Here is a 24,842-nt window from a genome sequence, read left to right as displayed (position 1 = left end):
CAAATTCATACATTATTCTTATGTTTGTTCATCGTTACAGTCTCTTATGTTGTATATAAAAGAAATAAAAGAAAAATAAACTAAAAGCAAAAGCAAGCATACTGTCAATAATACTTATTACTGTATGTATATACAATCAATAAGTAAAGTGCTTCTAATATTGCCTTGGTAATAAGCATTGGTATCATAACTATACATAACTACATTATTACAAACAAATGGCCCATGAGATGAATAACCCTTGCCAATACCTGCTTACATGAAAACATTTTTTTTAAGTCTGCAAACAAGACAAATGTCTTGATTTATGAGGCCACAAATTAGGTTACATTTCTTTTTTGTTAAAGTCACTCTCTTGCCAATGTGATATTATCATTATACCAAATACAGTAACAAGTGTCCATTGAGTGGATCATGTTCATTAGTTTCTAACTGTGTGATTTTAATCCTCATGCATTAATATCCACATTGGGTTCTTTGATTATGTTATTGTTCTTATTATCATCCACTCAAGATCCGAAGGCTCTTGTTGCAATTTGAAGTCTCCTTTAGGCATTTTCTTCTACTTCAGACCTGGCCAGCCCCTGTCTCCGAATGCCACCTCACCTGTAAATGATAGAGGTGAAGGAGCACCAGGTGTGTAAAGTTCTGAGTCTGTGTCTGATTCCCCTTCAGCCAAGTAGGGTCTGATACGAGTACAGAAGGGTATTCCTCTTCCTCCTCCAAACAGTCCAAGATTCACTGGAGGAAGGAAATCCTCCTCCTTGGCTTGTGAGATGCTGAAGCCACTGAATGAGCGGTCTAACTCCTCGTGGTCCACTGAAGGAATGGAGAGGGATGTGTCGCTGTCAACACCTGTTTTAGGCCGTGTGTGTCTGTGTCGCCTTTGCCGTCCGCCATCCCCGCTGTCATGTGGAGGTGGAGGTGGGATACGGTAAATTGATGGGTCATCAGTGCCTGGTGATGCCCCACGGCTGTTATTCCAAAGAGGAACATTGAGTGGCTGCTCGCTTGGCTGATTCCAGGATGTGGATGGGCGGCACATACTATTGGCAGGTGTCCCAGTCGGGCTGGGCTCCGGGTTATTCTTCTCTTCCTTTTCATCCTGCACCTTCTCACTCTTTTCTTCTGGGCTATGGTAAGGTGGTGCTGGATCAGCCATCTTGAAGCCCAGCAACGCCTCAGTTTCAGAGCGTGGAATACCCATGCGTGTGGTGTACACATTCACCAAGAAGTCAAGTTTGCGGTCCATCGCAACCACCTGAATGGCCAAAAGTTGTTCTCAACAACTGACTTGTTCTCAACAAAGTTTTTTCAGTCACATTTGGAAACTGATTCCCTATGTGCTATCACTAATACCACACCAATTAATATACATATAAAACATCATAAATTTAACAATTTAAAAAAAGCCTTTACCTGTTTCTCCATCCGGAAAAATCGTCCCATCATGCTGGGGTCATTTTCCTGAGCCATGTCACTCTTGGGTTTCTCCTTTTCCCCTGATGATACTCCCTTGCCCACTATCTGGTCCACCCTGACAATTCATGAAACAATCTCTTCTAGCTAGAGCTAAGATACTGTTTGTCTTCCTCACAAATATTTAGTATGCAAAAAAGCCACATAAACAACAGTGAAGTGTACTTTGTATAAAAAAATAAAAGGGATGCAAATGTTTAAGATTATGCTCTGAATCATGCGGTGAAAAGTTGTTGGTTATGTGGAAGGACATAATGGTCCCTGGATGACTTTGCCTTTTTCTTTCTTTCTTTCCTTTTTTTTTTGAAAATGAAACATGCAAAACAGTACTGCAATGTTTATCATTATCATGCTCTCTATGTCACACACAAAATCTGATTAAAAGGGTTAGTGTCACAGTCTCTGCAAGAGCAAGATCGGAGAAAGTATTAAACCATGACTCCATATTCCAATACTGTTTCCTTGTGCCCTCATCAATGTCCATTGCCATTTTGAACAGTCATTGTAAACTTTAGGAACATTGTATATGGTATATATAGTGTATATGGAACATTGTAGACAAAATGATGGACTAGGCTAAATATAAGTGTAAACAACCTTAAAGCATAACTGATTACATTTTAAAGTCAGAATCTTTGGTTTGTAATGCATGTGGTTCTTATTTGATCAATTATAAGTAAACAAGGTGCTAAACTTATCTCAAAATAAGATTCTGAGGATGGATTTTACACAAGCCTAAACCAATACAGTAATACATTAATACATAAGCTAAGTTAAGTTAATACATAAACAAAGCTGTTATATTGTAATGATTGGGAGAAGAATTATGAAGCGTATAATGTCTGTACATCAGAAATGCAAGTGCACCTCATTTTCCCACACAAAGGAAAATGTATCTCAAATGTCTGAATTGTTTGAGCTAGTTTTAGGTGTAGTTTTTTGGAATGGATATAGCTGAAACTTTGCTGAAACCTGCCAACCCTGGTTAATGACATTAGCTCTTTTGTATGCCTCTTTACTACTTTAAAAGATGCTGATGTTAAACACCCCTGCGGTATCACTTTAATACCACTCTAACCTAGCTTCTAGACTGTATGCTGGATGATTGTGTGTTGTCGAATCTCGATTTTCTGTTAAAGGCTTACTGTATATTGCGAGACTGTCCCCTACAACATATGTCAAGTTTGATAGCGTCTTGACTAGTGCACTTCCTGTACTCTTGCTGCATGTGATCACTCTGTCAAAGTGGACAAGGTCACATGGAAAACAATATTGCAATGCAGAGAGATCCACCCAGATGAGTGGTGAAGTATTAACTACTGTACACTTAATTCCAGCCATGTCATTGCAACACCTTTGACATAATACCTAGGAAAAAGGTTATAAAAAATAGAACAAATGAAGAAGGTTCAAAATGTATTACCTGGTACCATGCCTTATGATGCTTCATGCTTCACTGATTCTATTGTTTATGGTTGGGTTAATTTTCCTTTTCAAATGCAAGAATGGCATGCATAAATGTATTAGTCCCCCACTAATTATTTTTGCAATGCTGTTCAATAATGGGCAAACTGCAAACCGCTTGTGCCTTTTGATTACGTACTTCTTATGGCGAGGGGTCGAAGGGGGTGGGGGGCCCACAATCAAATCTATCCTGCCAAAGTACATAGAGAAGAAATGGGGCAAAGCATCATGAAGCAACACATGGATAGCAATCACAGTGCTCCACAGAGAACCAAGGACAAATAAGTGAGAATATATTCCATGCCACATTTGACATGACATACAGGCAATGATTATTTGCTGTTGGAATATATTTAATATGTGTGGAAAGATGATTTGATTTCACAACATATATATGAATCTTATTTGAGAGAGAAACATGACTCTTGACTCACAACTGAATTTTGGAATAAGAAAAAAAAAAAGAAAAAAATTGGGGCAGTGAAACTTTGATCCATTCTTGCATAATATATTTTTTTCTGGGTGCATGGGTGCTCAGAGATGAGTGAATGTGTCATGGATATGACAGCTCTAATCCACTATATATAGTATAGAATCAGAGAGTGTTTAAATTGTGTACATTGTGTAACCACCAGAGGGCGCTGTGCCTGTGCCTTTCAGAAGCAGTAATAGATCATTTAAAAGGTAAATTATTGCGTACAAAGAAAGCATATGTACAAGATCTCTAAAGTTATGAACCCAGTTGTTATGTGAAAGTAAATGCAGCTGTGGATGGACATTGGTCTTGCCTGGACTGCAGGTTCTTGATGCGAGAAAGCATGTCCAGATGGCCTGCTGAATACTGCTCAATCACATCCATTACATCATATGGCCTCAAGCTCTCTTTAAACCGTCTCTTAGACACCAGGAAACGCATGATACTAAGAGCAGGACAAGCACATCTTCTCAGTTAAAACAGCATTATCAACAGAAGTGGCAACATTAGATGTGACATTACAAGAAAAGAGAAACAATTAGTAATATTTGGAGACCAGTGTTTTGTAAGATTACAGTTGTACACACACACACACACACACACACACACACACACACACACACACACACACACATTGAGGCCTTGTCATTCCAATACTTTTGGGTAGTATACATATAACGACAAGGTCTCAACCAAGAGACATTTAGTATTCAGATCAGAAGACAATAGATCAGCATATCCAAATGCATTTGGACTGTATATTGCATAACTGATATGAAACTGATATTTATTGCTATTAGTTTGTCAAGGTCAATCTTTAATATACAAAATGTTTCATTCATGTTTTTGCACACAGTGGTCTCATAACTCATCTTTTAAAACAGAAGCTGGTCCATAATAAATAGTCAAGTAGTTGTCAGTCAAAGCAAACTGACATCAAGTCCACAAACAATTACTGAATTTATATAGACTATTTAATAACCTGGTGACTGAAAACCTTCACAAATATTATTAAAAGACAGCTCATCTGTCCATCTCCTACCAGATTCCCCTTATGGTGGCTTTCAGTGCAGGAGACATATCTTGGAGAAATTCATAATTTCTATCATCACCAAAGTCCTCTGGAAGACTTGCTTCTATAACACACAAATCCAAAAAATCTCTTAAAAACTAAATAGGCTTTACACAAGTGTGCTTTTCCAGTTGTACTATTAGGCAATAATCTCGATATTAAAGCACAAATGTTCAAGAGTAAAATCAAGTCAAGTTATTACTTGATAGATTTGTATATTGCATAATTATCTTTTAGGTGTTAGCATCTTTTTTTTAGACATGCGTCATTGTTCTCATACTAAGACTAAATTGCATTATTAACCATGCACAAAACACTTACCTGACATAATGAATGTTAAACCATACTATGCACATAAAAAGACTCACAGCAAGACACATTTGGACTCTAGCATGTTCTACACTACTGCCGGCTGGCAAGTTCAGGTGGTAGAAAATGTAACAGGAATATTTTTATGTCATATGAATTAAGATATTAATATGAGTCATATGAATCATATGGTATGAGTCATATAAATTCTACATCCAATTCAAATGACATAATAGTCAGTGAGTCTTTGATAAAGTCACTGAATATTGTAAACAATTAAATTTGTTTCCTCCAAAAGCACAGAGAGACCCTCATGCAGGTAAATGCAAAGAATTTGGTCGGGGTAGGGGGGTGGGGGCAAAAAGACAAAATATATTTGTTTGCAACACATTCAGTCATAAAAACACATTAATTGCAAAAGGGACATAATCAATTAAAGTAACTGATGATTAATAACTCTGCAGATTTCGCATATTCAGGCGTTTCTGATATTATTTCATTACCAGGATTGGCCTTTCCAAACCTCTGTTGGTGAGACGCAGGACTCAGCAGAGTTTATGACAGAGAGTGTTGCATGCAAAGCAAATCTTTTTAATGCAAGCTGCAACTCAGTAATTAAAAAGCCATTTTTAGACATGCAGTCTTCTCCTTTTTCAGTTGCTCCTAGCTGTGCTTGTATTATTGTGGCTTAAAGTAAAAGCACAACCCTATAAAACATGATTTGTCTTACTGATCAACCCCTCAATTGCTGCCAAAATGTGGAGAGAGAGAAAGAGAAATGGGAAAGAAATGGTTAAAAGTTTCAGATGAAAATGGTTTAAAGAACCACATGTCATTCACAAGTTGCAGACATTATGTGACTAATTATTGCCCTTTATGAATGAACACATCATGATTAAATGATGTCATGGCTTTGCTGCTGAAAGTGAACATTTTGGGCCACATTTTTAAAACAAATTATTTTCATCTATTACTGTAGAAGTCCATTAACTCCCCAAAACGTTTATGTTTGAGGCAGTAATTGACTAATAAATCAGTTGCAGTTACTACAAATAAATATATATATTTTACAGCAAACTGCAATGTCATCTGGATGCTTTCTGGATCATATTTCTGGATCACAGCCTAACCTGGAGATCTCTTCATTCCGAGGTCTTCATCCTGCATCTCAATCAGCACTTTTTTCAGTGAAGAGAAATGAGAAAGGAAGCGATGAGAGTGTAGACTGTAAGCAGGAAGAAATGAAATATAAAATATATTTTCTTTAAGCTGATCACAGCATGGCATGAAGATGCAAAGAAACTAACTACTGGAGGAGAGCTATTCAAATTCTTGTGCCTAACCCATGGACCAGTACAGTCAATGAACACTGTTTTTTATATAACCAATGCTAATTAGTAGACCACAGTATATCTGACACCATGTGTTGAACGTGACAGATCTGAGAAAAAGCGACAGCTGCTTCTGCCAGTCTGCCAATACAATCTGTTATAATATATAGTACACATATACACAAGCCCAAAAATTAAACACAGTTCGTGTGTGTGTGTACTTTTATATAAATATATATATATAGTTCTGACCTTCTGAGGTCCGGCCCTCTTTGCTCTTAAAGGAATGTCTGGAGCGGTTTCGCTCAGTGAAGCTCCAGCTCTTTGGCACTTTGCTTGGACTTTCTTCTGCTCCCTCATCCGCTCCAGGTGATTTGGTCTCCTTTCCACCTGCACTCTTAGAAGGGCTGAGGAATGCTTTCTCTTTTATGCTTGGTTTACGGCTGTGTGAGAAGCATTTTTGGAGTATACGAGTGAAACAGAAGCAAAGAAATAATCAATCAAATCATGCCAATAGACATGATAATACAGTGCGAAAGAACTGCCACATACAGTAATCCTGTGAATTAAATAGAAAGCCTAACCTTCTGTACGGTGGAAATATGATTCATAATGAATACACGCTAAAGTTTTTGAAATATTTAAAAGAGGCTTCTATTACAATTTTTTTCATCTAGTTTAGATGGACATTTAGTTGTAGTTTAACTGTAGCTGTGTGTCAAAACCTGTCATTTTGGACTCCAAAGAAGCCAAAAAAATGCTAATCTATAATATGCATGAACTAAATGTTGTATGAGGTCGGAATGTATGTATTTTTTTATTTGCTATCAGTGTCAAGATTCAAATTACTCCATACATTAATACAACAAGAATATAACAATACATCCATTTTCATTAAGACATTATTTCAACGGCTCTATGACATTTTCAGTTCACTTTGTATAACTGCTTCCATCCATATTCAGATTTACACCAAATATCACAAGGAAAAAAACAAGGAAAAAGAAATTGTAATGAGCCATGCAATCTACATCCCCCTCATGCTACCACAGCCATGTAAAATGCATTGACAAAAGAAACCATGCACATTATAGCATGCTGAAAGTGTTTGTATGCAGACCATGCTGAACGTATGTGCTTTACGGTCTTCATGTTAGGTCTCTTATAAATAAATAATAGGCATTATGTAAAAGAAAAGAAAAAAATGTCTAAAATACCTATCTAACACATTGATCAGGTGTACGATTGTCAAGCTTGCCTTAATTTACTGCTGAAATTTGATTTGTGTCAAGTCATTTCAGAAACTAAGACAAACTGTGAGGTAAGCTTTGTACAGAGCTTGCCATGCCAAAGATGATAACACAGAAATAAGTACAATTTTATAGTTTTGTTGATTTGTAAAGTGAAATATTGTTGTTGTTTTTTTTGTTTGTACTTGGGGCAGCAGCTACTGTATGATTAGATTTTAAATGTCATTTGAACATGATAAATACAGATACAACTGTGTCATTCATTACAAGATTACCAGCTAATGACACAGAAACTATCTGTATTTTACACAGCTCTGAGCATTTTATTCAAAAGACAAAGAGATTCCCAATAGAGGTTTTGCATAAAGGTATAACTTTGTTTAATAACTGGTTAATGTTTGAGCTATTTTTTGGTATTTACATTTTACTACACATAATTCACAAAACCCCATTGGGCAACTTTCAAGCTGTTGAAAGGTCTCTTCAAAATGTTCAGGCTGTGCCATAAGCATCTCTCTTGCAATTTCTCTCTCTTTCTATCTGTCTATCGGTCTATCCTTCTAACATTTCCTCTCTCCCATTCTGTATTCACTCAAAGCTAAAATTCTGATCTGCATAGTGATCATAGTTTACATATCAGACCAGAATCTAACTGGCAGCAAAACAACTGGTGAAATAGGATAAAACTGGGTGTTGAAATATCTCCAAAAAAAGTGGCACTTGACATATTTACCTTAAAAAGTATAACTTCAAAATAGGGTCAAAAATGAGAAATTATAGACAGGGAAAAGACACAGATCCAAGTGCTGGAGAGAAATCTGGACGTGCAGATGTTAGTATCTGTGTGCTACGGTACCTATTGGTTCTCGGGCAACACCCACAGAGGGTGTCTTTGTGTGAAAGCTCACTACTGCAAGTGTGGTTCAGTGGGTGGTGAGAGACACAAGAGATTGTACAAGGAATAGTCAAAATGGTAGAGGCTATAATTAAGAGATAATTTATTGAGAAGACAATGAAACTTTGAAATATGAGCTGCACTTAATATTACAGTACAGTATTTCACAGGGTATTTTACTTGTCAAAAGTGTACAGTTCTAGTAAAATTAAGGAATCCAATTAATCTTTGCAACCATTGTTAACTCCATAATGCGGTATAGATAGAAGGCGTTAAATGTGTGTACCAGAAACTCTACCTTGTAAATACATAAAGCAGTACTGTAATATAAAATGCTACTTAATTGAATCTATCTATAAATATAACTTGTATAACAGATATCCAGAGAGAAACGCATGGATTTTGCATTTATTTGCAGAATAATGCTGATGCACAGACCTCCCAAAAAATCTGTGACATGAATCATTTTTGTAATGAGTGGGTTATGGGAATTGACGTTCAAAAATCCCATACAAACTTTAGTTATTTAACCAACCTGGGAGAAGCTTCAGGCTGTGAGTCCTTTCTTTGGTTTCAAAAAAAAAAAGAATAATAGAGAGGGAGTTGTGAGAGTAGTAATGAATTACTGATTAATTAAGGAAATAATTGTGACTAAATTAAAACTAATATAATCTAAAATAACAACAACAAAAAAAGCACTGATTACTGTTAGCACTATGATTTGAAGCAAACCATTTAATATTAGAAAAGAAGTGTCACTCCAACCTGAATCCAGATTTGCCCTTCAGACTGCGCAAGAGGTCCAGTTGATTAAAAGGAGGGATCAGTCTGAGGACACAGGTTCACACAATACACACTTATTAAAGAAAATATAACTATAACATATTTTTATATGTGTATGTGTTATATGCAAAATAATTTTAAATCATATTTGTTTTCATTTAACTATTTTCTATCATGTTGAAATAATTATAACGATATTACTAAAAAAAAGGCAAAAAGTCTTATATTTTTACATTTTAACAGTTTTCCTGTTAGAATCAAGTTCCAACACAAACAGACTGATATACTCACTGGATCTAAAATGAAAAATGCTTGTACTAAGCAAAAACCTTTCTTAATTACAATTAAATCTGAATCTGAGTAAATTTGTACATAATCATTATTTTCACTCTATATTTGTTTTTTAACCATAAGCCTTTATCAAATCTCTGTGTACTTTTTGGTCATTCCACAAATATACCAGAAATACCAGTAACAGAAATCTAAAAAAAAAACACGAATAATTATTTGATTATCGTTTCAAGATCCGGAGAAATGAGACAAAAACAAGACACTGTTCTCCTCATAAATCATAAATAAACTGAAACAGAAGAATGTCTTAGGCATAAGTCTTGCTTTAAGTATGGCTTTCAAATAATGTTCTGAAATGATTATAGACATGATGAGAAGAAGATTGTCATATGACATATGATTGTGTTGTAGCAAAAGATTTTCCCTGACAGACTTTAGAGAAACTTTGTGCAGAACATAACTTAACTTGACTCTCCAACACATGGTAACTAAATCTATAAATGAGGCCTGGACCCAGGAGACAGATCTACCTTTAATGACTGAATGAACGTAATTCATATATTTAGCTCTTTTGGGGTTATGGGTGTGAAGACAATATAGGATTAAAACAAAGTCGGAACACTGTGATGTGGGATTCAGTTCAGGCATTATTTATTTACTGTAGGCTATACTGTATAGTCAGTAATAATAAACCAGAAACATAAGACACCATTAAATTTGGTATCTGCTATTTATGACAATAAAAACAAACTTCTTCATTTCATCTGCCAGGATATGTAACAGTAATCAAATAACTTTTTTTAAAGGTTCTGTTACTATGGAAAAAAGGTAAGGACACTAAACATCAAAATGCTTTTGACAGATGACAGATATATAGTCAATCCAGTGGCTCCAGACTTTTGGCTGGTACTGTATGTAATTTAAGTCCTTATTGTAAAATATGTTTATTTGGTGGCCATCAATTTTCCTAGATATGTATTTTAAATCCTACAAAAGCAGTCTTCTGCCTGAAAAAAGTCTTCTGTCTGCCTGAATATATATATATATATATATATATATATATATATATATATATATATATATATATATATATATATATATATTCTCACTATATAATCACAAAGTCCTACAACCTCCATCCATCCTTCCAAACCTTCTTCCTTGCAAGGACATTGTTAATGACATTATTATGTTACATTGTAATTCAAAAAGGGCTGGTGTGCATGCAGGCTTTGTGCATTTACACACCTGATTCTTAATGTTATGACACTGGTAAAATTTGTGGACTTAGCCAGTTAATCAGTCTGCTCCCAAAATTGTGCTTTTTCAACAAGAAATTGCAGCCTCCTTAGTGGTGTAGCTGCCTGTCTCGTCTCACAAGTACCGTAACCACTGTGTCTGTAGAGAGCCCTAAGACCAGCTGTGACAGTATAAAGCTAAACTAAATTGAAGTTAAAGAAATGTTTTTATTAAATGCAGAGAATGCTAGACTCTCTACATCAGGGGTCTCTAACACGTCTGTAGCTCGTGACCCACTTCTGAGTAGCTCGCATAAAAGTTCAGAGAATATGTACAAAAAATTTAAACTCTGTTTAAATTTCATCCCAATCAAATAAACAGGCGTCCCGCACCTTTCCGTTGTTGTACTGAAACTGACCCCCCCGGAAAAATCACACTCCTCTGTGCGTGCACGGGCATCACACAGTTTATTACAGTTGTTCAGTTGAATTTACACACAGCTAGCACCAAGCGTTATAGCATATAGCGTATAAGCGTTATATAAACTTAAATCTACAGGAGCAAATTAAAATAGTTAGAATAAAGGATGATGAAAACCCATAGCAGAGCCATTCAACTTGGAAACTGCTGAGGATTCGACAGCATTAGGAATGAAGCTACCAAGCTGCCAAAGCAAAACCGCTGAATGAATATATCCTGCAAAAAAAAAAACAGGACGAGTGTGCTGTCGATATTACTTATTAGTGCAGGTGGTGTTTCGTAGAAAAGTACTATTACAGGTCTCCAACAATTTCAGGTCTGTCTTCAAAATTTATATTTTTTTAAAGTTCAAACAAAAATAGCTTATTCAGCTGGTTTGGTTTATGCCAATGTAATAAAATTATTGTAAATAAATGTCACTAATAGTATAACACGGGTATTTCTTTGCCAACTTAATTTTGTCAAAGTAGCTTTTAGGGACAAAAAGGTTGGAGACCCCTGCACTATACAGACCCTATGACTGTACCTTCAACCTGCCCTCAAGCATCATGACACCTTGACTACACATCCACCTGCTAACTGCATAGAAAACAAACCCATGGAAGAATAAATTGCTGAGGCTTTGCAGAAAGGCTACATCAGTCAAGATGTCTGCAGGCTTCTTATTTCTACAGAAGAAGGGAAGAGGTCAGCACTCCTTCATTGATTATTGTGAGCTAAACCAAAACAGCAGTATAATATATTTAGTCACTGTGTCTGTTGGAAACTGTGTCTCTCTGGAAGAACAGCTACAGCCTTATTGCCTACAAGTCTGTTTAGGTCAGAGGGGGTAACAAATGGAAGAGAGCTTGCAATACAACCTCAGGTCCCTATAAATATTTTGTAATATTTCTGCTTCCTTTTTAAGGAAAGGCAACCATCTTGGTGAACACCTGTCTATAGCATTTCAGGGAAATTCTACTATTTATAGAGAAGCTATGAGCATCTGTTTATGATCTCTATGATCTCTGGTTATCATCCAGTTAACAGTTAAGTTGAGAAAGTGAGGAGTTTGTGGACAGACATTTCTCTGAGATTCTAACCTATGGTTAACATTTATGGCTGTCAACCAAGGACATGTCTTTAACCCTACTCTCTTGAAAGTCAGGTTATACTGTACTTGTTTGCCAATTGCCAGAGCTTTAGCATGCCTCACGATTATTGCCTAGCCTTTTGGTTTGTCAACCAAATAGTTTTCAAGATTTTTTTTGTTCCTTTGACATTTCTTATTTTAGTGATCTTTCAGATTGAAGTGTTTAGCGGAAATGTTTATAAAAATTGTACTACAGCAGCTACACCTTGTGGAAATGGTATAGTGACCCGAAAAAGTCATGGTACAATACAATCATACAACTAAATATCATGAATTCTGCTGTCACAGCATCTGATCACAACTTTGCAAAAAAATTAAGCTGTTATAACATTCATTCTTCTGGAAAGGCTTTCTTCTAAATCGTGACGTGAGGAGGCCTGACATGCAGTTTTCATTCCAGTTCATCCAACACAAACATGTCCAACACAAACATGTTTGTAGGCTCTTTATATGTACTCATACCCTTATTCATGAGCTTGCTTTGTGTACAGGGACATTGTCATGCTGGAACAAGACTGGGATCCTTAATTCAACTGAAGGGAGACTATTATTACAGTATACAATAATGTCTTAGCCTATTGTGAGTTTCCTACTTTGTGGCAACAGTTTAGGGAAGGTTCACATCAGGTGTCCACATACGTAAGGCTATATAATATATCATGGTATAACATTATCTTATCATGGTATATTACCAAACAAGCATACTGTAGTTTCGTTAATTTCATTTCCGCAAAAATTAATAATTTGTGGTTTGTTTGTTTTTTTCTTTGTATAAAGCTACAATAGAACAACACATGGAACCAAAATGGAAAAAATGACTCATTTAATACGTAAAAGTAGAATAGGACAGTATGTTTCTGGCAGAGAAAGGAGAGAATGTGTGTAGTGCTGGCTCAGTGAAAGCATCCCATCACAGTAAAATAAAAGCTGTTGTAGGCATTAAATTGGCAGATTGCACTTATTTTTTCTTAAGGCTTGAAGGGCTTTAATGGATTAATATCCATTTTTTGTGGCACCCCAGAGACACTGTATGAGACACTGTATTTATAAATTTTATCAGAACAAAAGTATCACATAGAGTAACTGCAAAATACCAAAAATGATGACACTGTTATGTAATTGCTGAAACTAAAATAACAGCTAAAATGCATTGCCAATACCTGTACATTGGAACAGATACTGTCTGCTCGTAAAAATCCCAAGTTGACAGCAGGTCTGTTCGAGAGAGGTTTGTAGCATAGAATCTCCAGGCCGCCTGATGATAAAGCATAAATTTAATTTTGCCAATTAAAAATGCTAAACGTTATAGAAGATAGGTACACCATTTTGGAAAATTTCACATTTTTAGTGCTATAACCTGGAAAGAAAATAGACTTAATTGAGATTATATGTCATGTGACCTCAATATAAATACAACTGTTCATGCATGACCAGAGGTTGCTAGAGGTTCTTTGAAATGTTTGCAGCCTGAAAACATCATCCCCACAGTGAAACATGGTGACGGAAACAATAAGATTGATCTAGTCGTATAAAAGGCGGTCTTAGAAATCATGCTTTGTCTGCAGGAGCTTTGAGACTGCAACAGTGGTCCACATTCTAGCAACACAATAACCTTAAACATATTGCCATACTGGAGTGGTTCAAAATCAAGAATTTGACTGTACTAGAATGGCCTAGTCAAATCCCAGTGATAAGAAAACATTCAGTTCCAGGTTGTAACACTACAATATACATAAAGTCCAAAAGAGATGAATATTTATGCCAGGCAATGTACCATGAAGCACTGAGCTCATCTAGGCAAGCCTAATGTTGTATGAATGAGATAAGCGCATACATAGTATTTTAAAAGAATATTTGAAATGCTAATGAGGCTAAGAGTCCAAAGGCGTACATACATTTCCATACATTTTCATTATTAGCAATGGCATAATTCTGTGATTTCTTTCATGAACTATATGGCTGAATTTTCAAAAATATCATTCTATAACCTCAGCATAAACATACGTAAATTCTATTCTTGCAAATGCACAGGATCAGTATCCATGCACAGGCTCGAAAATAAAAACCCTGTTCACATATTCAGTTCAGGTCTGCAGCTGTGTCCTGCCTGTGGTGTGACAAATGAGATTTACCTGAATCAGGCTTGCAGCAGGGTTCCTGCGTTTCTCAAAATGCTTCTGTCTGTGCTGCTCCTGGACTTTCAGAGCAAAGCCTGAGCCCAGAATTCCCTGAGAGAGTATGTGGAGGATGGGGATTGTTTAAAGAACATACAAATAAAACTCCATTGTAACATGGATAGAAAGAACATCTGACTCAAGGATTTGAGCCTCAGATTTGAAATTTGCTACTGTACTGAACTTACTGCTGGCAGAGCAAAGAAAGCCACACCAATCAAGCTGAAGGTTGCGGCAATCAGGCGTCCATTCCATGTGGCCGGAACCTTGTCCCCATAACCAATAGTGGTCAAAGTGATCTGAGGATAAAGATATGTTTCCACATGATTCAGAAACCTAGAGTCCACTGTGCACTGGATTGCTTTTAGTCCATCATTTAGTTTATCAAGAGTTTAGTTTATTTGTTCAAGAGCACATTATCAATAAACATTTTAAACCAGGATATTCTTGAATAAAATAGAAATAATTCGGTGTGATACATGTGATAGTGGTTTAATCATCGTTATCCTTATATGGTATTTTTCTGCTTTGCTTACAGTTGACAAAGAATCAGGAATCATTTTTATTTATTAATTGATTTTTTATTTTATTTTATTTTTTTAGAAATTAAGAAATTAATTAAAAACATTATAAATACACTTCTCTATATGTGTGAATCGGATCACTTTCTCCTCATCAGTAAGCCTGATCCCCATTTTTACGTTAGTGGTCAATAGCATTTCTAGTCAATTCAAACAGTAATGGAATAGATTTCCTCAGCTATCCTAATACCACATGAGACTCTACAATCTCATTAGACAACAGCAGTGCTCTAGTGCTAGAGTACATGAATTCACAAAGGCCTGGGCTGATGGTAGTGTCTATGATACTCACCAGGCCCCACCAGAGAGCATCAGCGTAGGTCTCGAACATAGCTGCATTATTATCCTTCTCTACTGAGTACACCAGAAAAGAGGCCAGGATGAGACAGAGGAAGCCAATATACCATGCAGTGATGAGCTCCTAGGAGAAACAAAAACAGGCAGCACACATTACTACTATCTTAGATCCGTTTAGATGTTTCTAACATTTTTAATAATAAAACTGATTATAAATTAAGCTATAGGACTGTGCAAATATCACATTCTATAGTCATAATAATTCTTTAATTTATAATATGGTTTATAATAATATTGATTTTCTTAAAAGTACATTTTACAGCAGCATTTTTGACTTCTCAAAAGCATCACACTGGCTTTAGAATAGACCTACTAAAGTAAGGCAGAGAAAGTCTTCCTCATTAAAACACTTGATTTACAGTCCACTCACATTGATTTATCATTTTGTTGAGGAAAATTGACTTCCCTACTGGCAGTAAGCAAACATTGTGATGTCTGTGATGTCTCGTTCATACATGCAGACACACACCTTGCTATGTGCATAGACCACAGATCCCAGGAGTTTCCATGTGCCTGCCCGGCGGTCCATACGCAGCATCCTGAGGATCTGCAGGAACCGGAGACTGCGGATGGCCGAGGTGGCAAACACATTGCCCTGAGAGCCAGCAGCCAGCACAGACACAGAGGCAAACAGCACCATGATGTCTGCATAGGAAAAGTCTTAGTCACTTTTTATGCTTAACTTAAAATGGCCCTTATGTCATTTATTCTTTGAAGACCCATCCCTTATCTAATGGTAAATATTTTCTCTCTGTTATTAAAATTCTTGTGGCCATGACTGGTATACCTGTGAACAACATTTCCCAGTTTGCTCCTTTCATTAGGAGTGATGAACAAGGTACAAGTCTGTGATTGAGACCAGTCTGACAGCCACTGCAGTTTCTCAGTGTATATTTGTCAGCTCGAATTGAGAAAGCGAGTAAGCAGCCATTCATTATTTTGCTGTAGTTAATAAAGCACTGACATTTCTAGTGTCTCAGTTCAGAGCATGCCAGACAGATTTGTGCTTTTATTTCCCTGAAAATGCAAGCAAGGCCCATTTTCCTGTCTAGTAAAAGTAAAAGGAGTAAAAGGCCAAATGAAAAGAGAAAGGATGTGGAGGTGGGGGGCTGGGGGCCGAAGTGAAGGGAGGTAAAGATACAGATGTCTCATGTTCCCAGAAAAGAACAACTGGCCTCACCTATAACACAGAACGGCTTGCGAGCGAATTTCAGCCTCCCTTTCCATCCTCTGTAACGACAGCAGCAGCCAGCAGCCCAGAGCCTCACTATATACTCCACACCAAACACCACGATGGTCACAATTTCCTAAGGAGATGTAGAGACGTTTCATATTACCAGTAAAATCCCACAGCTCATCAGTGGCATGCAGCAATATAAAAGCAATAGTAGAAAAAGTCTATGGAGAACCTACATTACAGTTATGAATTATAAATGAGACAGAAAGTGCAATGATTTCCAAACCTCTAATAGTATGTTTTGAAATTTCAATTATAAAAATCAATCTGTGTCACATATTTACAGGATCTGAGATTCAGCTTGAGGAATAGATTTAAATATCTGTTTGTTGGTCAGTGAGCTCTTTTGTCATTTCCTGGATTGGGTGTCAGCATAATAGTATCTAATAGCATTAGGTATATTGGTAAATTTGGTATGACTAATACATTGTAACTTAAGATTGCAGGATCTTATTACAGATATTTGAGGCCAAGAAAGCAATGCATATTTAGATGCTTGTAAATAAAATAAAAATTCTGTCTTATTATTCGGTTTTTCATTTTGACTGGTATTTGGGTGGCTGGTACTGTATAAATGGGCAGGCAGGGTCTTTTCAAGAGAAAGGATCCCTCTATATGGTTATGTTTTTAGCATCTGATTATTTGCTGTTACATTGTAAACACTGTAAAATGGTAAGCAGTGAAGGTATGGTTGATTTCTTTTTAGCTCCAACTGTAGAATGTAAAATAGTTCCTTTGTTTTGATCTTTATTTCAGCTGATATTTTCACTCCCTGTAGCCAACACACCCATAGCTTACACATCATTAAGCTTGTCTTACAAAGTTGATGAGGAGACCGATGTTTGCAGCCAATACTCATACTGCCTAAGCAGGAGATATACAACCAGCATTGTTCTTTGCATTGTGTGAACCTTCATCATCATTAGCGACTCAATCTCTCCCACAGTCAGTTTCCCCTCCTGCTATCTGAGAAAAGATTGTTCCTTCAGGAGCATCTGCTCCAGGACCACCAGGTTTTTAAATAGTTTCTTCCCTCAGGCTTTAAAGATCACCCTTTACACCTTAAAGATTAACCCTCCTTTCATTCTCTCCCCAAAAATGTTTTTGGAAGAAAACCTAAAAGTAGACAGATTAAGTATGCATTATCCAATGAAAATAATTATTACACTGACGTAAGATTATTGTTTTTTTTTGGTTTAAATTAAAGGGTTACAGCTATGCAGGGAAGTGGTGGTTCAGATGGTTAAGGCTTTGGGTTGTTGCTCAGAAGGCTGGGGGTTCAAGACCCAGCTAAAGCTGAGTGAAGACTGCTAAGCTGCTGCTGCTGGGCCCCTGAGCAAGGCTCTTAACACTTCTTCTATTCTGTTTACATTGATTGGTATCTGGAAAAAGCATGCCATATAACCAGCAGGACAGTAGTATGAGCAAAAAAAATATAAAATACAAATCACAAAGACAGCTTTCTACATACTTACATTTTTGTCCCCCATCATTTTTATTATGAATTCAGTGAGACATTGCTCAATATTATCAGCTTCATCATAAAGGTACGGATGTACCGGATATTTGATTCTTAGTGATTCACTGAACTATTCAGCAACTACAGGAAAACTAATATCAAGTGACATATTTAGATCTGGTCCCACAAACTTGTCAGAAGAGTCTAAAAGGTAATTATGAATTTTTGGCTAAGAATAATAATAATAATGATAATAATAATAATAATAATAATAATAATAATAATAATAATAATAATAATAATAATAATAATAATAATAATATACATTGCTTCTGACACAGCTATGATAAAGTAAAGAGCAGCCTTTCTACCTTTATGACAGAACAGACCTTAACGGATACACGCTGGGTCGTGTTCACAGCACTTAACACTAGATAATATGACCTGTCTGTCACTTCTTCCAGTGTAATACTGTCAATGATTCTGAGCAATAGGTGTGAAAAGATAGAAAAAGATTTAATGTGAAAGTCTTTGCTTTAGTGCAAAATAAAGTTTTATGGCACTTATAAGAAATAAAGTCGTGTTTTAAGGCACTTACCAGAATGTACAAGGCATTCTCTGAACTGTTTTTGAACTCTTTTATAGTAGCAAACACGGATAGGACAAGGCAGGAGAACACCAGCAGGAAGCTGAAAGAGCAAAAATAAAATCAATCATATACAGTATATATTTAGATCTCACATGAAATGTATTTATTTTTGGTAAGCCTGTTTTTCCCGATCCAGGTCTATTTTAGATCAGTCTACAGCAGATCAATCTCAGAGCCAAGATGTGTGAAGAAATTGATCTAGAGTAACTTTTTAACAATGTTAATTATTTTACATTTTTAACCAGTAACAGTGTTTTAAACCTTTGACTTAATTGTATTTACATTTAGAAATTAGCATCTTCTTCGCTTGAACCAAGGCCAAGTGCAGTGCAATGAAGCTGAAAATCTAAAAAAAATCTGAACTAAAATAAAGCTGAAGTGGCTTTGATTCAACCTGTGGTGAGGTGTCAGGATGCAGTATGTTTAAGACCAGTGACGACTCAGCAAGATCCAGGCAGACTCTTTTGTCAAATAGAGAGAGAGAGAGAGAGAGAGAGAGAGAGAGAGAGAGAGAGAGAGAGCATGCTGAAAAAGCACATTAGAATTTAATTTAATAACCGATTTAAAAGCTAGTGACCAACAACAATAACATGCAGGATATCTGAGATCTGCATAAAGTGGAAAGATAGATATATAGATTCACAGTTTTGTGTGCGCTATATCGTAAGGTTAACTCATGAGCTCATAATGTCATTTTACTCCCATTGTGTTTCCTGATCTGCCAGATCTTATATTGATCAATCTTTAGCTTAGAGCTTGTGCAAATCTGCACTTTCTGACCAACACACTGTGCAGCTACTATCTCAGACATCTCCAACTGTTCACTACAGTATTTGTCTTCATAAAGAGACAAGCTGGAACACTCAAGCGAACCCAAACATGTAGCTTGGCTGTCTAACGTACTGCTGTTTCATATGCACAAGACAGGGAACACTGCAGGTAGCAGACAGCCGAAATGGACTAATAATTTTATAGACCTGTAAAATCTCCTCTCTTATAAAAGCTCAGTGTCATGAAGAATCCTTTCAAATTACTGAAGAGTTGTCATGATGATAGCACATTCATCCCCTCACAATAGTTAGGAATATCCTAGCCTTCTGCTGTCCTAAATTAAATTAACCTTTAAGGAATTCTGAAATTATTTAAAAGAGGGCAGAAATAGTGATTAGGCAACAGGCATGTGACTGTAGGTCAGAGAAATAAAGAACATTAACAAAAGTGATGAAACCTGATTTTGAAGAGATTCATTTTCACATTTCATACGGAGATAACCTCCTAATTGTCTCTCTCTCTCTGTGTGTGTGTGCCTGTGTCTGTGTGTGTGTGTGTGTGTGTGTGTGTGTGTGTGTGTGTGTGTGTGTGTGTGTGTGTGTGTGTGTGTGTGTGTGTGATGCACTAATCGTTTAGTGGAATGAGGCATCTCTTCTTGAGAATTTCATTTCTGAAAAAAAGCTCTTTGATGTCTGAAACTGAGGCTTAATAAGATCTTTAAACCTGTCTGTGCTAAATGGAAACTGCTAAACAATTATTACTTATAAAACATAAAACTAACAGAATATTATCAAACCTAACCTGGTGAAAGGTTAGAAGCAGAATGTGAAAACATAGCTATTTACATTAGTATTTATATTGGATTATTGTATAATATAATATAGTAAGACAATAGACTTTATTAGTCATTATGATGAAAAATGAACATTGCATCATTATAGAGACAATTGTTCACAACAGCAGGGATCCTAAGAAAATATATTACACAAATTGGTAATGAATATATTGCCTTGAAGACTTATTTTACATTTAAATCTATAGATTTTGGTATATTCTATATCTCGAGACACAGCTCTCCAAATGAGGAGCAAAACACATCCAGGAGGTTTGAGTTTTTTATTATTTTTTAGAGTGGTAGAAAACACAACCCCTCATTATAATAGTTATTATATTTATTACTGTGTTCTTATAGTTTTTATCCTGCTTGTCTAGTCACATGAATTGAATTACTCGATAACATCCTCAAAAAAGTCAACCAATAAATGATGTCAACTTGAATCTAATAGTGAATGTAATAAAGAAATATGGCCTACAGAAAAGCTCCATGTCTCCAAAGTATTGCCTAATATTACTGTACACATTTAACATGTGTTAAATATTTAAATTGTTAGATTATGGTCATTATGCAAAGCCAGAGCTAGTGTCTGCCATGGATATGAGCATTGGATGTTTGTGAGGCATCCCACATGTAGAGTACGAGCATTATACTGTATTTTGCCTCCAGGGTTGCCATAAAGTATGTATAAATGGTGCAAGCAATGATCTTAAAGTAATCTGAGATAATAAAACTTTTATTAAAAAGTTTTTATACAAAATGTTATAAGCAGGATAATATTTTAAAGTGCATGATTAGTGTTGCATCAGCTGCCAGCTTTTCCACTCAGACATTCAGGGAAAATTTATTCCACTGCCCAAGTGCCAAGAGAGAGAAGTCTTAAAGGGAGTCTTTCTTTTGTATTAAAGGGAAGTTTGTCAAGCCAAGCTGTATTTGTGATTGAACAAGCTCAAGTTTATTACTCTGGCATGCTAGCCCATTTTTGCCTTTGTATGCATCACTGTTTCAAATCTAATGCAGGCACATACAGGAAGCTCCCACGTAGACATACCTACAGTATGAAGAATGAAGACAGTTAGATAATATTCCCTTAAAAATACTGTACCTCAACAGAAAGGTGCAATAATCAAGGGATTCAACAAGTACCTGAATGTCCTCCTTTGTTTTCACATAGTTTCCTAAAAAGTTTTTATACACATTACAATTTAATTCATAATTAAGTGCAAATTAAATCTAGTGCTTTCCGATTATGTACATATTTTATTCTCACAGAAGTAATTTTAGGTGCTATTCAATGTCAGAATCTTTGAATCATGTATTCTCTTGTGTTGTTAACGTAGCCTGAGGGAGTCAACACACTAACACACAAGGAGGTTAATTATTTTTCATTACTTTGATTCATATTTACTGCTGTATTAGTTTGAACCAGAATAGATTAGACACAGCGACAGAAATAGTTTAATGTGAGATTATATGGTACATCTTTCAAGAATGATCCATATTCATTAAAACACTTTACAAGTCTTTAAATAAAATTTGTATATTTTCTTTTACCAATATTCAAGGAACATTGTTTATAACCACTGTATGTATGCACCAAAATATTTAAAAATAATTTTAAATATTTCAAATTTCAATATTTATCTTTTATATTTAACTACGTTGAATTAAGATATCTAAATATGTACTGTATTTTTTTCTCTTAGATGTTTTGGCTGTATTTGTTGTTGGCAGTGAACTATTACAGATATTGTACATCAGGTATGACAGCAGCAAAGACACATTTATGAATTGATTTCACTTATTCAACTCAGTCAGCAAGAGACATCTAAATTCACTCTGGACACAGAGAGCCACTCTGAAGAAGCTCTTCATCATCAAACACTGTCCTGACAAACAAGATAGCCAGGAAATGATGCATCATGATGCTTACAACATTGTGACAAGTTTTTTTTTTTTTTTAAGCTATTCCTGTATCCACATAAATTAGTCTATGTAAAATGCTTTCTCAAATATTTCAAGGAAACAGCTGAAAGCACTAAATCAGCTCTTTCTCCACCCTTATACAAAAGTTAAATAGAGCAGTATTGTTTGAAAGAGCTATCACAACAATGGAGGAAGGTAACAAAAATAAATCTTATAAGGGCAAGATAATGAAGTCAGCATGCTTCACTTCAAAATAGAAAAAGGAGACCAAGGCTCTAAACTGTGGGTTTATAAATAATAAATCTAGCACACACCACCAGACATCCGAGAGCTAAAGTTGTAAGTTCAGAAAAATAAAGGCTAGATTGAACAATTAAAGTGAAAGCTATTTGAAATTGCTTTAGACATATTATACGACTTGCATTTCAGCTCTGCACCACATAGTTGGATCGTTTCACACTGGCGGAGAAATCAGGCAAACATTAATGTACTTTGGAGGCTTGAACTAATGGGACACTCAATGATGGGTTTCAAGAAAACCATCAGAAAACCAAGAGATGAACCATTCAAGTTCATCTCTTATTCTCCTGGACAATTCTTGTTCCCTGGGCTACCTATCCACTCCCTCAGACACCCCATAATATGACTCCCCAAGAGGCAACATATTGGCCTTAGTGTGATCAGTCAAAGCATTCGTGATTATAGCTGTCACGAGCTATGGGGATCCCGACTTTTGGATCACTGTAATGTTATTTAACCCTTTAATAACACATTAAAAGTGCAATAAAGTACATTATTATATTTTGTATCGAAGCTGTAAACTCATGTAACAGAAATTTAAAAATCAACAGGTTAGGTTTTCTCACAAAGCAAAATATTTAACTTGAATCAACACAATTTATGGGAAACAGAAGAACAACAATTCACACACATTATGCATCATATTAACAATGCCACATTTCAGTAAGGATGGTAAAGGTTTTATCCTGGTTACAGCCTTACTTCCACATATGTAGTATTAACAGTGAATACCGGAAGCAAATATGGTTTTACTAAACTAGTCCCTGGCTGTTTCCCTCCTAACTCATCATATCAAGTGCAACACACCTAGGCTCAGTAAGCTCAGTGTTCAAGTTAATGCTAGGTTTCTTAGAATAAGCAGTCTAACAGCAGGTATCTGCACTGCACCGACTCATACTGTAGCTCTCTCTCTCTCTCTCTCTCTCTCTCTCTCTCTGTGTGTGTGTGTGTGTGTGTGTGTGTGTGTGTGTGTGTGTGTGTGTGTGTGTGTGTGTGTGTGTGTTTATTGCTGCTGCTGCTGGAGCGGTGTGCAGGAGCTGACCGGTGCTGAACGTAAGCGGTCACGCGCTTATTGAGGCTTTCTACTGAGAACGAATGGAAAAGAAAGGATCCCCATCTGCATAAAAGGTGTGTCTCTGGCTCTGTGCACAGGTTTCCCTTTGTTCAACAATATAACGGCAATAAGTCAATTACATTATAAATAAACAAACAAACAAATAAATAAACAAATAAAAGCAGCAGTAAATACTATAGTTTTAAAATGTTTCATGCTGACGTTTTAAGTGTAGTATAGTCAGTTTCAGTCACGTGCAGGGTGAAGCATCTTACACAAGGACCACATTGATGCGGGACTGATGGGAAACGGCGTTCTGCGGCAAAACGTGCAGCTGTTGCAAAACTTTTCCCCATTCTAAGCGAAGCACAATGGCGTTATGCTGTGTCTTAGGCGGTAACCTTAAGTGATGCGGCTTTACTCACACGTAAGCGTGGTAGACAAACGCCCAGCCTCGCGGTCTTTCCAGTGCGTTGTAGAGGAAATTTTGCAGTCTCCGGTAGCCCGCGCTGCGTCGGTGAGTCCCGCGCGCGCCGCCCAAGCTCGCTCGCGCTCTGTACAGACCCATCCTGCCGCTGGAGCTCCGGCGCGCGCTCTCTCCGCTCCCGATAAGCAGCGCGCCGTCCCGGCTCGTCTCCGCGCCGCTGGCATCCACTCCCACAAAACCCACCTTCGGCTTTTTCTTCTCCTGCGACGGAGAGCGAGAGAGGTCTCCGTTGGCAGATTTCTTCGCCATTGTCAGAGCCTCAGAGAGCCACGCTGTCAGGCTGGAAAACGAGCATCTCCCGAATGGGTGTGTGTTCAGAGATTGTACCCTACTGGAAAAATCCAGTGGAGCGAAGCTGCAGTGATCTCATGCTCGCCTGTCTGAGAACACAAGTTTTGTCCTGCGTTTAGGTTTTTAAACCCATCGCAAGCGCATTTCGTTAAATGTCGAGCTGTAGAGATTTTATTTTCCAAACGAATGCAGTCATAGAGAAACGCTTCAGGGGCGTGGGGGCTTAAGGGTGGTGTTAACCCCGCCTTTTACCCAACCTTAACCAGTCATAACTTTATAAAAGATGATCCCTGCTAGTTTTTATACGTGAGCAAGGACATATACATATGCAATTCATCCAGACTTAATAAATCTAGCTGATGCAGATTTAAATCATTTAACATTGTATTTTGTTTTATAACTAAGACATTTATAAACAGTACAACTACTGTTTAAAACAATTCTTTTTTTTTTCCATTTTACACCAAGATACAATCATATACAATACATACAATCAAGATATACCAATGAATAATCTGTCC

General features: G+C 36.6%; 1 protein-coding gene across 1 annotated transcript; it reads right to left on the bottom strand.

Annotated features, from left to right (window-relative positions):
* Window positions 1-158: 158 nt before the first annotated feature.
* kcnq2a (potassium voltage-gated channel, KQT-like subfamily, member 2a) lies at window positions 159-24,488 on the bottom strand. Its single transcript, XM_060881295.1, has 17 exons — window positions 23,969-24,488; window positions 18,607-18,697; window positions 16,493-16,619; window positions 15,782-15,957; window positions 15,248-15,376; window positions 14,563-14,673; window positions 14,333-14,428; window positions 13,361-13,455; window positions 9,041-9,103; window positions 8,811-8,840; window positions 6,383-6,573; window positions 5,930-5,977; window positions 5,530-5,547; window positions 4,461-4,554; window positions 3,732-3,863; window positions 1,420-1,537; window positions 159-1,261 (listed from the first exon to the last, which is right to left on the bottom strand). Exons 1-17 carry the CDS (start codon window positions 24,277-24,279, stop codon window positions 563-565), a joined length of 2,529 nt encoding a protein of 842 aa, XP_060737278.1. The 5' UTR covers window positions 24,280-24,488; the 3' UTR covers window positions 159-562.
* Window positions 24,489-24,842: the final 354 nt, after the last annotated feature.

Source organism: Tachysurus vachellii, chromosome 11 (assembly GCF_030014155.1).
Source record: "Tachysurus vachellii isolate PV-2020 chromosome 11, HZAU_Pvac_v1, whole genome shotgun sequence".
NCBI lineage: Eukaryota > Metazoa > Chordata > Actinopteri > Siluriformes > Bagridae > Tachysurus > Tachysurus vachellii.
This window is presented reverse-complemented; position numbering and strand designations above follow the sequence as displayed.